Source organism: Gopherus flavomarginatus, chromosome 2 (genome assembly GCF_025201925.1).
Source record: "Gopherus flavomarginatus isolate rGopFla2 chromosome 2, rGopFla2.mat.asm, whole genome shotgun sequence".
Lineage (NCBI taxonomy): Eukaryota > Metazoa > Chordata > Testudines > Testudinidae > Gopherus > Gopherus flavomarginatus.
The window spans coordinates 197,352,830-197,368,323 of NC_066618.1; the positions used below are offsets into that span (position 1 = coordinate 197,352,830).

At 40.6% G+C, this 15,494-nt stretch overlaps 1 protein-coding gene across 4 annotated transcripts in view; it reads right to left on the reverse strand.

Moving 5' to 3' along the window:
• The window catches only part of ZNF407 (zinc finger protein 407), a 481,488-nt gene that overhangs the window by 182,704 nt on the left and 283,290 nt on the right, over positions 1-15,494 (reverse strand). For all 4 annotated transcript variants that reach the window (XM_050941753.1, XM_050941754.1, XM_050941756.1 and 1 more), the window contains exon 6: positions 11,535-11,618. In XM_050941753.1, the coding sequence (XP_050797710.1) occupies positions 11,535-11,618 (84 nt within the window). The remainder of the gene's footprint in view (positions 1-11,534; positions 11,619-15,494) is intronic.

A 15,494-nucleotide genomic window follows, 5' to 3' on the forward strand; every position in this document is an offset into this window, starting at 1 on the left:
CACAATGGCATAGCATTCCTTTTCACTGACTGACCAGTGACTTTCCCTCTCAGACAGTTTCTTGCTGAGAAACACGACAGGATGGAAGTTGTGATCTGTTGCTTCCTGCATGAGCACCGCTCCTATACCACGCTCAGATGCATCTGTGGTTACTAGGAATGGCTTGTCAAAATCCGGGGCCCTGAGCACGGGGTCAGACATGAGCATCGCCTTAAGCTGGGTAAAGGCCTTTTGACACTCATTAGTCCACTTAACGGCATTTGGCTGGGTCTTTTTGGTCAGGTCGGTCAATGGGGCAGCGATTTGGCTGTAGTGTGGTACAAATCGCCTGTAGTATCCGGCCAAGCCTAAGAAGGATTGGACCTGCTTCTTGGACCGTGGGACAGGCCACTTTTGGATAGCATCCACCTTGGCCTGTAGGGGGTTAATGGTTCCTCGACCCACCTGGTGCCCCAGGTAAGTCACTCTGTTTTGGCCTATTTGACACTTTTTGGCCTTAACAGTTAGTCCTGCCTGCCTGATGCGCTCAAAGACCTTTTCCAGGTGTAGTAGGTGTTCGGGCCAGGAGTCTGAAAAAATGGCCACATCATCGAGGTAGGCAACTGCAAATTCTCCCAGTCCAGCTAGTAGACCATCTACCAGCCTCTGGAAGGTGGCGGGTGCATTTCGAAGGCCGAAAGGAAGGACATTGAATTCATACACCCCCGCATGGGTGACGAATGCTGACCTCTCCTTGGCAGGTTCATCTAGCGGTACTTGCCAGTACCCCTTGGTTAAGTCTATTGTAGAGATGAACTGGGCACGTCCCAACTTTTCCAATAGCTTATCGGTGCGTGGCATTGGATAGTTGTCCGGACGAGTTACCGCATTTAGCTTACGGTAGTCCACGCAAAAGCGTATTTCCCCATCTGGTTTGGGTACCAGAACCACTGGAGATGCCCATGCACTGGAAGATGGGCGGATTATACCCATCTGTAGCATGTTCTGGATCTCCCGTTCTATAGCAGCTTGGGCATGAGGAGACACTCGGTAGGGTGGGGTTCTGATTGGGTGAGCATTACCTGTATCAATGGAGTGGTATGCCCGTTCAGTCCGTCCTGGGGTGGCTGAGAACAATGGGGCGAAGCTAGTGCACAGCTCCTTGATTTGTTGCCGCTGCAGACGTTCCAGGGTGGTTGAGAGGTTGACCTCTTCCACGCCACCGTCTTTTTTCCCGTCGTAGTAGACACCGTCAGGCCACTCAGCATCCTCTCCCTGGACTGTAAACTGACAAACCTGTAAGTCTCTGGAATAGAAAGGCTTGAGAGAATTAACATGGTACACTTTAGGCTTTAGTGAGGAATTGGGAAATGCTATGAGGTAGTTTACAGCTCCCAGGCGCTCTTGGACCGTGAATGGCCCTTCCCATGATGCTTCCATCTTATGGGCCTGTTGCGCCTTCAAGACCATAACCTGGTCTCCTACCTTGAAGGAACGTTCTCTGGCATGTCTGTCATACCAGGCCTTTTGCTCTTCTTGAGCATCCTTTAGGTTCTCTCTAGCAAGGGCTAAAGAGTGTCAGAGGGTGCTTTGTAGGTTGCTTACAAAGTCCAGAATGTTAGTTCCTGGAGAAGGCGTAAACCCCTCCCATTGCTGCTTCACCAACTGTAATGGCCCCTTAACCTCGTGACCATACACACGTTCAAATGGTGAAAACCCTAAACTGGGATGTGGTACAGCCCTGTAGGCAAACAGCAACTGCTGCAACACTAGGTCCCAATTATTGAAGAATTCGTTGATGAATTTTCGTATCATGGCCCCCAAAGTTCCATTGAACCTTTCCACCAGGCCATTGGTTTGATGGTGGTATGGGGTGGCAACCAAGTGATTTACCCCATGAGTTTCCCACAGTTTTTCCATGGTCCCTGCCAGGAAATTAGACCCTGAATCTGTAAGGATGTCGCAGGGCCAACCTACCCTGGCAAAGATGTCTGTTAGGGCCAGGCACACAGTGTTAGCCCTGGTGTTGCCTAGAGCGACTGCTTCTGGCCATCGGGTAGCAAAGTCCACTAAAGTCAGTACGTACTGCTTTCCTTTGGGCGTCTTTTTTGGGAAAGGGCCCAGAATATCCACAGCTACTCGCTGAAATGGGACCTCAATTATGGGGAGTGGCTGGAGAGGGGCCTTGACCTGGTCTTGAGGCTTACCCACTCTTTGGCATACCTCACAAGACCGGACATACTTGGCAACGTCCTTGCCCATCCCCTCCCAGTGGAAGGACTTCCCCAACCGGTCCTTGGTTCGGTTCACCCCAGCATGGCCACTGGGATGATCATGGGCTAAGCTTAAGAGCTTCCCCCGGTACTTAGTTGGAACCACCAACTGTTTTTGCGGCTGCCATTCTTCCCGGTGTCCACCAGAAAGAATTTCCTTGTATAAAAGTCCTTGGTCTATAACAAACCGGGATCGATTAGAAGAGCTGAGAGGCGGTGGGGTGCTCCGTGCCGCCGCCCAAGCTTTCTGAAGGCTGTTATCCGCTTCCTGCTCAGTCTGGAACTGTTCCCTTGAGTCTGGGGTCACCAGTTCTTCCTCAGACTGTGGACTTGGGCTTGGTCCCTCTGGAAGCGATGTAGGTGATGGGGTTGTTTTCGTTGCTGGTGAACCGCTCTCCGCTGGTGCACCTGAGGGTATTTCAGGCTCTGGCTGAGCCTTTTGGGTATGGCTGTCTGTTGCTTCTGCCAGTTTTGGCTCGCTGGCGCCCTCTGGCGTTGAGTTTGAAGATGTAGTTGCACTTGCTGGTGCTGGTTGCTGTTCCAGTTCCGGGCCTGGGACTGGAGGTGCTGTGGCTGTTTCAGTGGTTGGCATGGAATCCGGGTCCACTACCTCTGTCTGGGTCTCTGGTAACACAGACGGGGCCTCTGTGGACGGTTCAGGAACAGGAATGGGTCTGGAAGCTTGCCTGGTTTGGCTACGTGTAACCATTCCCACTCTCTTGGCCCGCCTCACCTGGTTGGCCAAGTCTTCCCCCAGTAGCATGGGGATAGGATAATTGTCATAGACTGCAAAAGTCCACATTCCTGACCAGCCTTTGTACTGGACAGGCAGTTGAGCTGTAGGCAAGTCTACAGCTTGTGACATGAAGGGGTAAATTGTAACTTTGGCCTTTGGGTTGATGAATTTGGGGTCAACGAAGGATTGGTGGATAGCTGACACTTGTGCCCCCGTGTCTCTCCACGCAGTAACCTTCTTTTCGCCCACTCTCAAATTTTCCCTTCGCTCCAAGGGTATTTGAGAGGCATCCGGGCCTGGGGATCTTTGGTGTGATGGTGGTGTAATGAATTGCACTCGCATGGTGTTCTTGGGACACTTGGCCTTGATATGTCCCAGTTCATTACACTTAAAGCATCTTCCATCTGATGGGTCACTGGGCCGAGGTGAGTTACTGGAGACTGGTGAGGTTGAAGGGTAGGGTATCTGTGGCTTTACTTGGGTGGTATGTGGGGTCTTTGGCTGTCCTCGGTTGTAGGGTTTATGGTCTGTGTGCCCCCTGGGGTAATCGTTCCCCTTGACAGTAGCTTTCTTGCTTTCTGCCAGTTCCATCCATTTGGCTCCAATCTCCCCCGCCTCAGCGATATTCTTGGGGTTTCCATCTTGTATGTACCGTGTGATGTCTTCAGGAACACCATCCAAGAACTGCTCCATTTGTATGAGGAGGTTCAGTTCTTCCAAGGTTTGAATGTTGTTTCCTGTTAGCCAGGCCTCATAGTTTTTTGCAATGTAGTAGGCGTGTTTGGGAAATGACACCTCTGGTTTCCACTTTTGGGTTCTGAAGCGCCGACGGGCATGATCTGGGGTTATCCCCATCCTGTATCTGGCCTTGGTTTGAAAAAGTTTATAGTCATTCATTTGCTGCTTAGGCATTTCAGCTGCCACCTCTGCTAAAGGTCCACTGAGGTGTGGCCTTAATTCTACCATGTACTGGTCTTCGGGGATGCTGTACCCAAGACAGGCTCTTTCAAAGTTTTCCAAGAAGGCCTCGGTGTCATCACCTGCCTTGTAGGTGGGAAATTTCCTGTGCTGTGGAGCAATATTTGGCGCCGGGTTGTTAGGGTTGGCTGGCACAGGCAGCCCAGCTTTTGCCATCTCCAGTTCATGTTTTCTCTGTTTTTCCTTCTCTTCATTCTCTTTTTGTTGTTTTTCCATTTCTTTTTGTTGTTTTTCCATTTCTTTTTGGTGTTTTTCCATGTCTCGGCGGTGGGCCGCCTCCTCTTCTTCTTGCTTCCTTCTGTGGGCCAACTCATCTTCTGCTTGTTTCCTTCGGTAGGCCATCTCTTCTTCTTCTAGCTTTCTTTTGTGTGCTGCCTCTTTGGCTGCCTCTTTGGCTGCCTGTTCTCTTTGGTAGGCTGCCTCTTTGGCTGCCTGTTCTCTTTGGTAGGCTGCCTCTTTGATCTGTTCTTCTCTTTCTTTCATCTCCATCTCTTTTTGTTTTATTTCCAGTTGTCGCCTGTGTTCAGCTTCTTTGATTTGTTCTTCGGCGCCAATTTTTGCCTTAGAAGTCATGGTTCCTGTTTTCTTGTGTTGGGGTGCCCTCCGGTGTTTATCTTCTGAACTGCAGGTTCTCTGTTGCCTCCTGAAGTCTGCCTAGCAACAGTGCCTTTAGCTAATTTTCCTTTTCTCTCTCTAGCTAACGTTCAATGAAGGGAAACCAGAAAAACCACTTTATTTGCATGCCTATAAGTGCTGGTACTTGCCTCCTAATGGGAGGGCTATTGCATGACAAAAGACCCTTAACATGCAAGCCACAAACTGCGAGAGAGAGCAGAAAAAAAAAATTCTCTCTGGTTCCCTTTTAAAACCAACTGCTTCTCTCTGCTAAAAAGCCCTTAGCAGAGAAAAGAAAAATATAATATTTTTACTGGCTTCTGGATTCTGTCTATATCCCACCGCTGCCACCATGTAATAACCTTAGTCCCAGATTTGGACCTTAGCGTCCAAGATATGGGGGTTAGCATGAAAACCTCCAAGCTTAGTTACCAGCTTGGACCTGGTACTTGCTGCCACCACCCAAAAAATTAGAGTGTTTTGGGGCACTCTGGTCCCCCTGAAAAACCTTCCCTGGGGACCCCAAGACCCAAATCCCTTGAGTCTCACAACAAAGGGAAATAATCCTTTTTCCCTTCCCCCCTCCAGGTGCTCCTGGAGAGATACACAGACACAAGCTCTGTGAACCCAAACAGAGTGAATCTCCCTCTCTGTTCCCAATCCTGGAAACAAAAAGTACTTTCCTATTCCCCCCAGAGGGAATGCAAAAATCAGGCTAGCAATCCAACACACAGATCTCCCCGATTCCTTCCTCCCACCAATTCCCTGGTGAGTACAGACTCAATTTCCCTGAAGTAAAGAAAAACTCCAACAGGTCTTAAAAGAAAGCTTTATATAAAAAGAAAGAAAAATAAGTACAAATGTTCTCTCTGTATTAAGATGATACAACACAGGGTCAATTGCTTAAAAGAATATTGAATAAACAGCCCTATTCCAAAAGAATACAAATCAAAGCACTCCAGCACTTATATTCATGCAAATACCAAAGAAAAGAAACCATATAACTTACTATCTGATCTCTTTGTCCTTACACTTGGAAACAGAAGACTAGAAAAAAGAAACTACTTCTCCAAAGCTCAGAGAAAGCAGGCAGGCAGAAAACAAAGACTCAGACACACAATTCCCTCCACCCAAAGTTGAAAAAATCCGGTTTCCTGATTGGTCCTCTGGTCAGGTGCTTCAGGTGAAAGAGACATTAACCCTTAGCTATCTGTTTATGACAGCTACATTATACAGTTAATTCGGACAATGCCAAGTAAGGTAACTGCACATTAAAGTCAAAGAGCAGTTCACATGAAAAATAGAAACACAAAGTGAGTCACTCATCTGGATAAAATACATACATTATTAAATTTTCTTTTTTTATTACATTGACCTATAAATGTCTTGAGAAGTACAAGATTGAAATGAGTGAATGGAATTGATCATACGAACAGTGATCTATGTGAAAAGTGTAAGTCACCATCTTCAAAAACTCATGAAAACATTTGAACAAAGACACAAACTGCTTAGGCATTGCAGTAAGTTCAGGAGCTGCCATAAACAATAAGGGTGCCATCCCTAATTACTCTACTACTGTGGTGTACTTTACTGAAATTATGAACATAACATATGGAAATCAGGGCTGCAAATCACAGTTAATGTATGCAATTAATGCAAAACAAATTAGCTAGATTAAAAAAAAATAGTCCACTCAGTCCTACTTCTTGTTCAGCCAATCCCTAAGACAAACAAGTTTGTTTACATTTATAGGAGATAATGCTGTCCGCTCCTTTTTTACAATGTCACCTGAAAGTGAGAACAGGCATTCACATGGCACTGTTGTAGCAGGTGTTACAAAGTATTTACATGCCGGATATGCTAAATATTCATATGCCCCTTCATGCTTTGACTTGTAAGATCTAAAGTTTTATATTGTTTCATTTTAGAATGCAGTTATGTAAAAAAATTTAAAAATCTACATTTGTAAGTTGCACTTTCATGATAAAGAGATTGCATTACAGTTCTTTTATGAGGTAAATTGAAAAATATTATTTCTTTGTTTATCTTTTTACAGTGCAAAATTTTTAATGAAACTAATAATATAAAGTGGGCACCATACACTTTGTGCTGTAACTGAAATAAATATATTTGAAAATGTAGACAAACATCCAAAAATATTTATAATAAATTGAAATTGGTATTCTGTTATTAATAGTGTAATTAAAACTGCAATTAATCGTGACTATCTTTTTTTTAAATCTCATGATTAATTGTGAATTTTTAAATTGTTTGACAGCCCTAATGGAAACTAATTTTATACACAGGCTGTCACTAAAAGTTGTAATATAACTTTCATGTTTCCCTTGGGGATAGATTCTCTCAACTGCACAAAGTGTGAGTAAACAGCATTGGCTTGGGGGAATCCATGACAATTGGTGGGATGGAAACCTCCCCTCCAACTCATGGAGTAGCAGCAGCATTACTTCATAGACATTACTGCAACCCAGTGAAGTGGGCTGTATTTACCGCATTAAATCAATTTCCTGCTTTGTGTCAGCCAGCAAAAGTTGTTTAAAGACACTGACTTGGCTTTTTGACCCAGTTTCTGATAACACATAAAATGTATTTCTTTGTTCCACAAGTACCCATAAGCGTTCAAGAAGGATGGAGGCATCATTCTTAAAAAGTCTCTTTATAATGGAAAAGACTATGGCTTGAACTTCAGAGGTACTGAGCACCTGTAGTTCTTACTGCCTTTAGCCAGAAGTGGGGATGCTCAGCGCTTCCAAAAAATGAGGTCATCAGTCTTTATGTAGCTGATGAAACACATTATAGAACTTTGTATGCTAATCCATTGTAGAACTGCTGGAAAAGCTCTTAGTGGACCACCAGACATCCCCTTATGAAGTAAAGGTCAGTGAAAACCGTAGGCCATTCTATATTCAAAGACCATACTGTACAGAGAAGCAGTATACTTACAAACTAGATACTTTTTTTTTTTTACCATAGAATAGAGATGTCAACCAACAAATCATAGGTTGCATCCTTCTTTAGTAAGAAAATGATACCATTTCTGGGTCGAATTTTTCCCCTCTCTCAGTACTGACATGCTAACACACATGGTACTGTGCAACTGAGCATATCTATGTAAAACAGGTCTGTGTGGCAATGCACCATGCCAGTGAAAGTGGAAAGCACACATTTACTACCTCTTAAAGAGGAAATAAATATAATTAATCTTAACATGAACATTTTTTTTATTCCTTTCTCTTTCTCATTTTAAAAATACAAACAATTCTGTGATCAGTAGCATCCTCTGTTTGCCAAACTGACTTCTGAGGGTCAGAATCCTATATTCATGTTGAGTAGTACTCTCCTCTGCAAATAATTCCAGTGAAGAAAATGGTACTATTTGCAGAGTCAGGTATTTCTCAGTGTAAGTGTACAGTCTGGCCCAATTCTGTTCCCAAAAAGAGGAACAGAATAAGAAGCATCAGAAGCAAGAGAATGCAGGGCTAAGTAACAAATAAGGCACACTCAGGTCCGAGAGCCAGTCCTCCTCTGTGTCAGGTATCTGTCAGATATTTTGAACATTCCTCCTGGATACCAAGATACCTTATGCCTGGAGGCTAGGAGAACGCGAAGCTTATTGAAGTGGTCAAGACACCCCAACTACATGTGAGGATTTGCTCCTTTGCCCTTGAATCAAGGGTCTCTGACAGGTGATAAAAATAAATCTTGGATAGGGAGATGTTTTGTATCACCCTCTGAGACACTTTGTATTAGAGTAAGGAATTATTTAAGCCATTTTGACCATTTTTATTCCAATTCCTTTCAAACTTTATTGTAATTTTCTTGGGCATTCTCTATGCAGAGAAAACGGTGTCCAACAGGGATGCACAAGAGAAATATAGATACAAAGAGTGGTGCATGTGGCTAAGAACTGAGATAAAGCTGTGCAAAGGATAAGAATATTGTGGAACCTGCATAAGTAAAAAGAACACCAACAAAAGGCATATTGCGTCATTTTCTTTGAAATAAATAGAAAACACAGATAATTTTTCTGCTAAAGAATCATCTCCGATTGTTTGTGCCACAGAGGCAGATAAATGCCAAAAAGATAGATCCTTCTGTCTCTGAGATACTGTCCTGTATAGTATAAAGTTAATAGCAAAGTAATAACGAGCCTCCAGTCCTGACATAAAATATAAACTTACGCCTGCTGGATGCAAGCTTCATGATCTATAACCTCAAATGCCTGAGATCATAGCAGGGAAGTCTCCACCAGGGTGGCATGAGGAGGGCAGATACCATCTAGCAAATAAATTGCATTAAAAGTGTTTCACTGGGACCAAACCTGTTTATAATGGCCAATATTTTCAACCTAACTTTAGGCATCTAAATATATATTAGGGCACTTAATACAAATGGCCTGATTTTCAGTGAAGTTGAGTACTAAAACTCTCCCTGAAATCACTGAAAGCTGCTAATGGTCAAGATGTCTGAAAATCAGGATATTTTTATTTAGTTCCCTAAAGACAGATTCAGGTGCCTACCTTTAGGCAGCTACGGTACGAAAGTTTGGCTAATGTGTTTAGCCATCATAATGTAATAAATCTATTACAAATAACTTAAGAGAAGGCTGTAGTTGCATGGTTAAGTACTCAGAAGTCAATAAATTAAAAAGTTTATGTTGCATGTGCAGCACTAGCTCTTCCTCTTGTGTGTACACATTAGTCTATAGGACCAGACACTCAGCTGGCTTAAACTGATGCAGCTCCACTGACTTAAACTTTGTCCATTGACTTCAACAGAGCTATACAAATGTACAACTTCTGAGGGTCCAGTCCATTGTTTTTAGTTTCCTGATCATATACTACTTCTCTAAAAACATAATGTAATGATGTACCTTTTTTCTGTAGCTCAGGATAAATATGTGTAGAATTTGTAAAATATTTTCTGTTCGTTTTTATATACAATACTTTCAGTATTATACTGGGCAGATATATCTTCATTAACTTAGGAACCTCATATACCACCTTTTCTATGCCTATCAATAATTTTATCAGCACCCAGATACTACATATTTTGCAGAATGCATAATGAAGAAAATAAGGCAGCTAACTATGAAGGTAACTTTAGGTGTATACTTGGGTCTGCAAGTGGTCTATATGCTAGCTCTATTGCTGAAGTACTGTTACAAATTTCATATAAATGAATTTAATGAACTCTGTGCAACAAACACAGAGTATTACACAATACTGCAAGATACTACATAACTGTAGCAAAGGTTGCAAAAATATGTATGCTATTATCTTGCATTATTTGAGAAATGGTACCTGCATTCACACAAGAGGCAAAGTTAAGGATGGTAATGCAGTTTTCCCCCCAGCTTTCCTCTTCTAAAATTACTGAACTGTTTCTGCTTATACTATATATACAGAGAGAGAGAGGGGGATGTAATGTTGAAGAAGAGATCAGGCTTGGCAAATTCCAGCCCAATAAGAGAACATTTTATAAAGTTATCAGGAAATGAGAATGGGGAGTTAGAATGGAAGCACATGACTTTAACTACAGCAGTTACTACACTCCTTCTAAAATTCAGATGCACTGACATAGTGACATATTGATAGAATACAGTGTAAAATTTTCTAAATGCATCACCTTAAATACTTTAACTATATAAACATCCTGTAGTAAGTGGGAAATGAATGAGGCAGTACCTCTCACATACGTAAATTTTTTGCTACCACAGAAGTTAATTCCCAGGAATGACAACCCCATTGACTTCAGTGAAAATGAATAGTTGCGACTAGGGGAGAACTTGGCCCTGCACATTCATCTTTATAACAAATTTACTTCATGATGTTGGCAGTCAATCTCTGAATACCCCACCCTTGTGTGAACATCGCACTTCCCTCCAACCAGACTTGGTTGAATAATCTGACATCATGGCTGTGAGTATATGGCTTCAGGATCTCCAGGAAAGCAGAGTAAGTGCTATCAGGGAAATTCTGCTCTAAGACACTGAATGTCCTGAATCGGATTATTCTACACAGTGCCACAATACAAAATCCCCCCAATACAAAATCCATGGAAAATTCACAATGCAACTATTAGAACCATACATTTGTTAGCAATACTGTCCAGTGTACATTCAACAATAGTGACTTAACCACATACCATTATTCTTGATGATATTATGTTATCTTCATGCAAGTCACTAATATAAAAATTACAGTGGTTTAAACAGTGATGCTTCTGCATCTGTTTGAACAAAACCTACTCAAATAATCAAACACAATGAACTACTAAAAAGCACAATTACAGTAAAATGTATTAATAAATGTTTAAAACTTATACTTTTTAAAAGTCTTCTGAAGCAGAGACCCAATTTAATTTTATCTGATATTAAATTTTTACAACCAGGTGGTATGAAAGCTTTACCAGTTTGAAAGAGAAATTCTGCTTTACATGCAAGCCTTGTGGTATCTCTTTAAGTTGCATCTATTAATTACAAACCATCTTAAAATTGCAAAAGGGCAACTGAAACAACACTGGCTTTGAACTATGTCTCAGTCCAAAATAATGGATTCATCTAAATATGATCTCTAATTTTCACTCAGGGACTCCCAGGCAGATTCTTGCAAAAGCTTCAGGCAGTGTGTAATCTATTTGGGCCTTTAAAAAAAAGCCGTTAGTGTACTTAGCATTAATTTAAAAAAGACACCTGATCTTTACAATTTTATCTTGCTTTAAAATTAAAATGAAGATTACTCAAACTCATAGCTAATAGCATTTGATATATAGCCTGGGCGTAGAGATTTTAAAAAAATGAAAAAGAGAAAGCAAACAATGAACCAATATATTATTTGTGCTGTAATGTGCTATTTGACTTGCTTTTTCCTCAGTCTGGTTGATACTCCCTTGCTATAGAGAATATACCAAAGGGTAAAGACAGCTTTACCGACCTGTGTGCTGCCTCCGATGCTTAGTGAGGGCATGACGTGTCCCGCCGGCAAAGCCACAAAGGTCACACAGGAACGACTTCTCGCCTGTTGCAACAATAAACAGATGAGGGACTGCGGAGGTCACAGATCATTAAAACATATCTATCAAGGCTTTCAGGGTTACTAATTCCTCCAATCAAATGTTTCCATGTAAATATGTCAAATGGGAATGAAATTACCACTGCGGTTTATTGACTGTGATAAAATCTGAAAAGCACCACTGAACATAATTACATACTTGTCAGACCCATAAAAATTAGCTTTATTATCAATGGAATGGTTTTGTACAACTTCATTTCTGTTAGATGTCTTCCAGATGGGGCTGCTTTATGCACTTGAACAGTTTTTATGCATATCCTGATTTTTTACAATTCCCATACATCTGGCCTTTCTGTGCTGAGTAAAGATTGCCTGGAAAAGTTAATATACTGTATATATGATTCTGCTTAAATAAAATATATTGAATTTACTAATAAATTAAGGATAGTGAGAAATTTTAACTGACTTGATCATGGTCTTCTTTAGTAACCTTATGTTTAATAAAATGAATTAAATTATTGTCTTGAATATATTGAAGAGCCCAGGCAACAATAAAAGCCATATTATTCAGTACCAGTGGCAATTCAGTACTGTTTATGTTTCTAAAACTTTCATGACATAAAGAAAACAAGTCTGGGGATTACTACAGAAATTGCAGTAGAACTCATATTGTTCATCTTTAATGATATTTCTTCATTCCAAACCTCCGGAACAATTAGAGAGAGATTTGGCAGGCTCACTACTTTTAAAAAGTGTGTAAATGATCATTTTTTTAGTATTTTTATTCCAGCTAAAATTTTGCCCCACTGTCTATAAAAACAATCTATCATTTCACAGTAGCCTTTTTACACAGTAAGTACTAGCATACTAGGCAGTTTCATCCCATAAGACCCATTGAGAAGGGCATGATGGAATAATAACTTTAACCTTGGACAGATCCTGTGCAATTATAAAATAGCTTTAAAAACAAATGAGTCACTTTACTAATTTGGAACCAAATTGTACCCACCCACAGAAATACTAAGGAGAGAGCAGTAGAAGAGACAGCACACTGCATGTTGGGAATCTAACAGAGCTTCCTTAAAACTCTCCCAATGGGAAGGGGATTTAGGCTCCTCAAAGGATTAGAGGGGGTCCTGTCTCCCAATTCTACTGAGACCCACAGGCTACTTTTCTGACTCCTTTTATCCCTAGTAGTCATCTACATTAGTATCTGTGCAAAACATTCCATTCGGAAGAGGTACAGAGCCTGAATTAATGTTGCTTTGACAGCATTAATATAAGTGAGATACTTTCTGGGATATCCACTGTCTTTGGAGAGAAGAATGCCACAAACAAGAGCTCCTATCCCTCCTCTCCAGCATGGCAAAACCTCTATGGGAATTCCAAGTCCATGGAGCATCCAGAGAGGGGATTCCACATAGTAGCAGTGAGCTGACCCCTCAACAGAAATTTGGGGCCCTGGTATATCACGTCCGCTTGGGTCCTACCCCTCTCCAACTTCACTTTATTTACACAGATGTTACAGAGGTTTTGGGGGCTCCTCTGAGCTCAGGGTCCCTGTACAATTGTTCCCTCTGTCCCCTACTCTCATCAACTCTGTGGATGATGCTATGGTGATAGCACTCTCCTCTTCCTTATCCTCTAACCAAATATACCTGATGGGAGATACCTGTGCTCTCGATCTGGAGAAAATTATCAAGCTCATGGAATGATTCAAACTAAATTTCAAAAATGGCCTCAAACTTATCACTATAGTGTGTTCACAAAAACATTGATTGACCTGTACAAGGTACTTCATTGTCTAAAATGGAGCTTGGACAAGCAAATCCATATATTATGACACTCAAAAACACAAGCAGCAATATTTTACACACGAATTTAGACTTGCAACTGTAGGGTTCACTTTTGAAAATTTGGCTCCTTATGCAATAGGTATTCCAAATGGTATCCTACGTGCAGAATACCTTTTGGTAAATGAATATAAGAATTAGCTCTAGCCCTTTTGCAATTGTAATTGAATTAAAAACCAACCAACCAACAACACCCACTACAACAGACAGAAAAATAGTAGCAATTCAAAACAGCCCCTCATTTCCTCTTGACGTGAATATATTCCTTTTAAGAAGCAAATTAATACAAGCAAAACTTTAAAATTATATAACCAAAATCTGAATTCTAGCTCACAATGTTACTCATTAATATTAATTACTGAAGTAATATATTGCTTTTTTACAAAGAAATTTCCCTCTATAATCTTTCTGCTCTTCTTGTTTGGATTTTTGTGTCAAGATCTTTTCTCTAGCACTTGAGTTCATCAAAGTATAAAGGAAGGGAATAGAAGGGCTATAAAGAAAAAAGCTTAATTATAATTAATTAAATAATAATTAATTAATTTTAAATATAAATCTTTCTAACTAGCTGCAATACCCACCACCCCAGCATAAAATTCACACTTTAAAGTTAAATGCTGTTCCATGCCTGCTAGGAAATAGTTCATATATATTGTCATGAATTAGCTCATGTTTTGTTTAACATCTCTGAGCAGACTTGAGAGTGACCAGCAGCTTTGTATGTTAATAAGGACTCAGAGTATCCATATTACCTTTGCAGGCTTGAACATTTATTGTGTGTTATATTTTTGGCTGGTTTTTTTAATGTCTTTTTTGAAACACTGATACAAAATATTAAAAACAGGAGTTATTTTAAAATAGGCAGATTAATACATGTTATATAATGTTGCATTATCTAGATTCTTCATATTCATTTGTAGTCAAATCCTGCATTTCTAATTTAGACAAAACTCCTACTAAAGTCAATGGGAGTTTATATCTGAAAATACTTGATGAAGAAGGCAGGATTTTGCCCCTGTTTTTTAAACTACAGAAAGGAGGTGAAGAGCTATGATTTGCTTCCAGACACATTAGTGAATTAGTGACCTTGTTTATATGTGTGTGCATGTATAACAACCACACACAGAGACACAATTTCCCTCTCTATGACACTAGCTTCTACTGTACAGTGTTTCACATCTACCTCTGCAGCTTGATGTTTGTCGAATTCTCCATAATCGAGAAATAATTTTCCTTTTTTTGTGTGTGTGTGCTGACATATGGATATGTTTAACAATTTATCTGGATATGTTTAGCAATTTTAATCAATGATTAGCAATTTTATCATTATAACTTTGGAATTTGCAATCTTTAAACTTTTAGGAAAATCTTAAGGTAATATTTCATTTGTTGTACAGGGTTGAGCTAACATGCCACGTTTATATGATAGCAGGAATGTAATGGAAAATGGTTCTTTTCTTAACAACTTGAATTACTTTCAAGTGTGCCATTTTGCATTCAAATGTAGAAAGACACGGAAACCAATCCTTTATTTTCTATTAGAAAACAGCCACTGTCCCCTATCTCTCATTATGGTGCAGACTACAAGACCTAACAACAAAAATCCATATTATTGATCTAGCCAAGTCTCCACAATTATTCTTTAGAAGGAAACGCCGACGATAAATTACATCTGCACTGGCTTTTCATCTGCTGCTCGATATAAGTGATCTCTCAGGGCAGGTTGGAGACCTTAAATCGTCAACACCCTTGTCAAAGAAGCTAAGGAGGCCTGGGCTTCCCACAAACTGCTTTGGAAGAACTTTTAACCTATAACTTCTAGCAATAATACAGGTTTTTAGAACACTAGGGGAAATATGCTCAGTGATATTAAACATTATTTTTTATTTCAAATAAAAACATGTTCAATCTTTATATGGAAATGACCATCACACTGTAAACACAACATGCATTGTTTAAAGCCCATCTTCTATCTTTGTGAAACCACACGTCTAAGTTCCTAAAAGAGCTCAGATAATGTAAAGTCAGC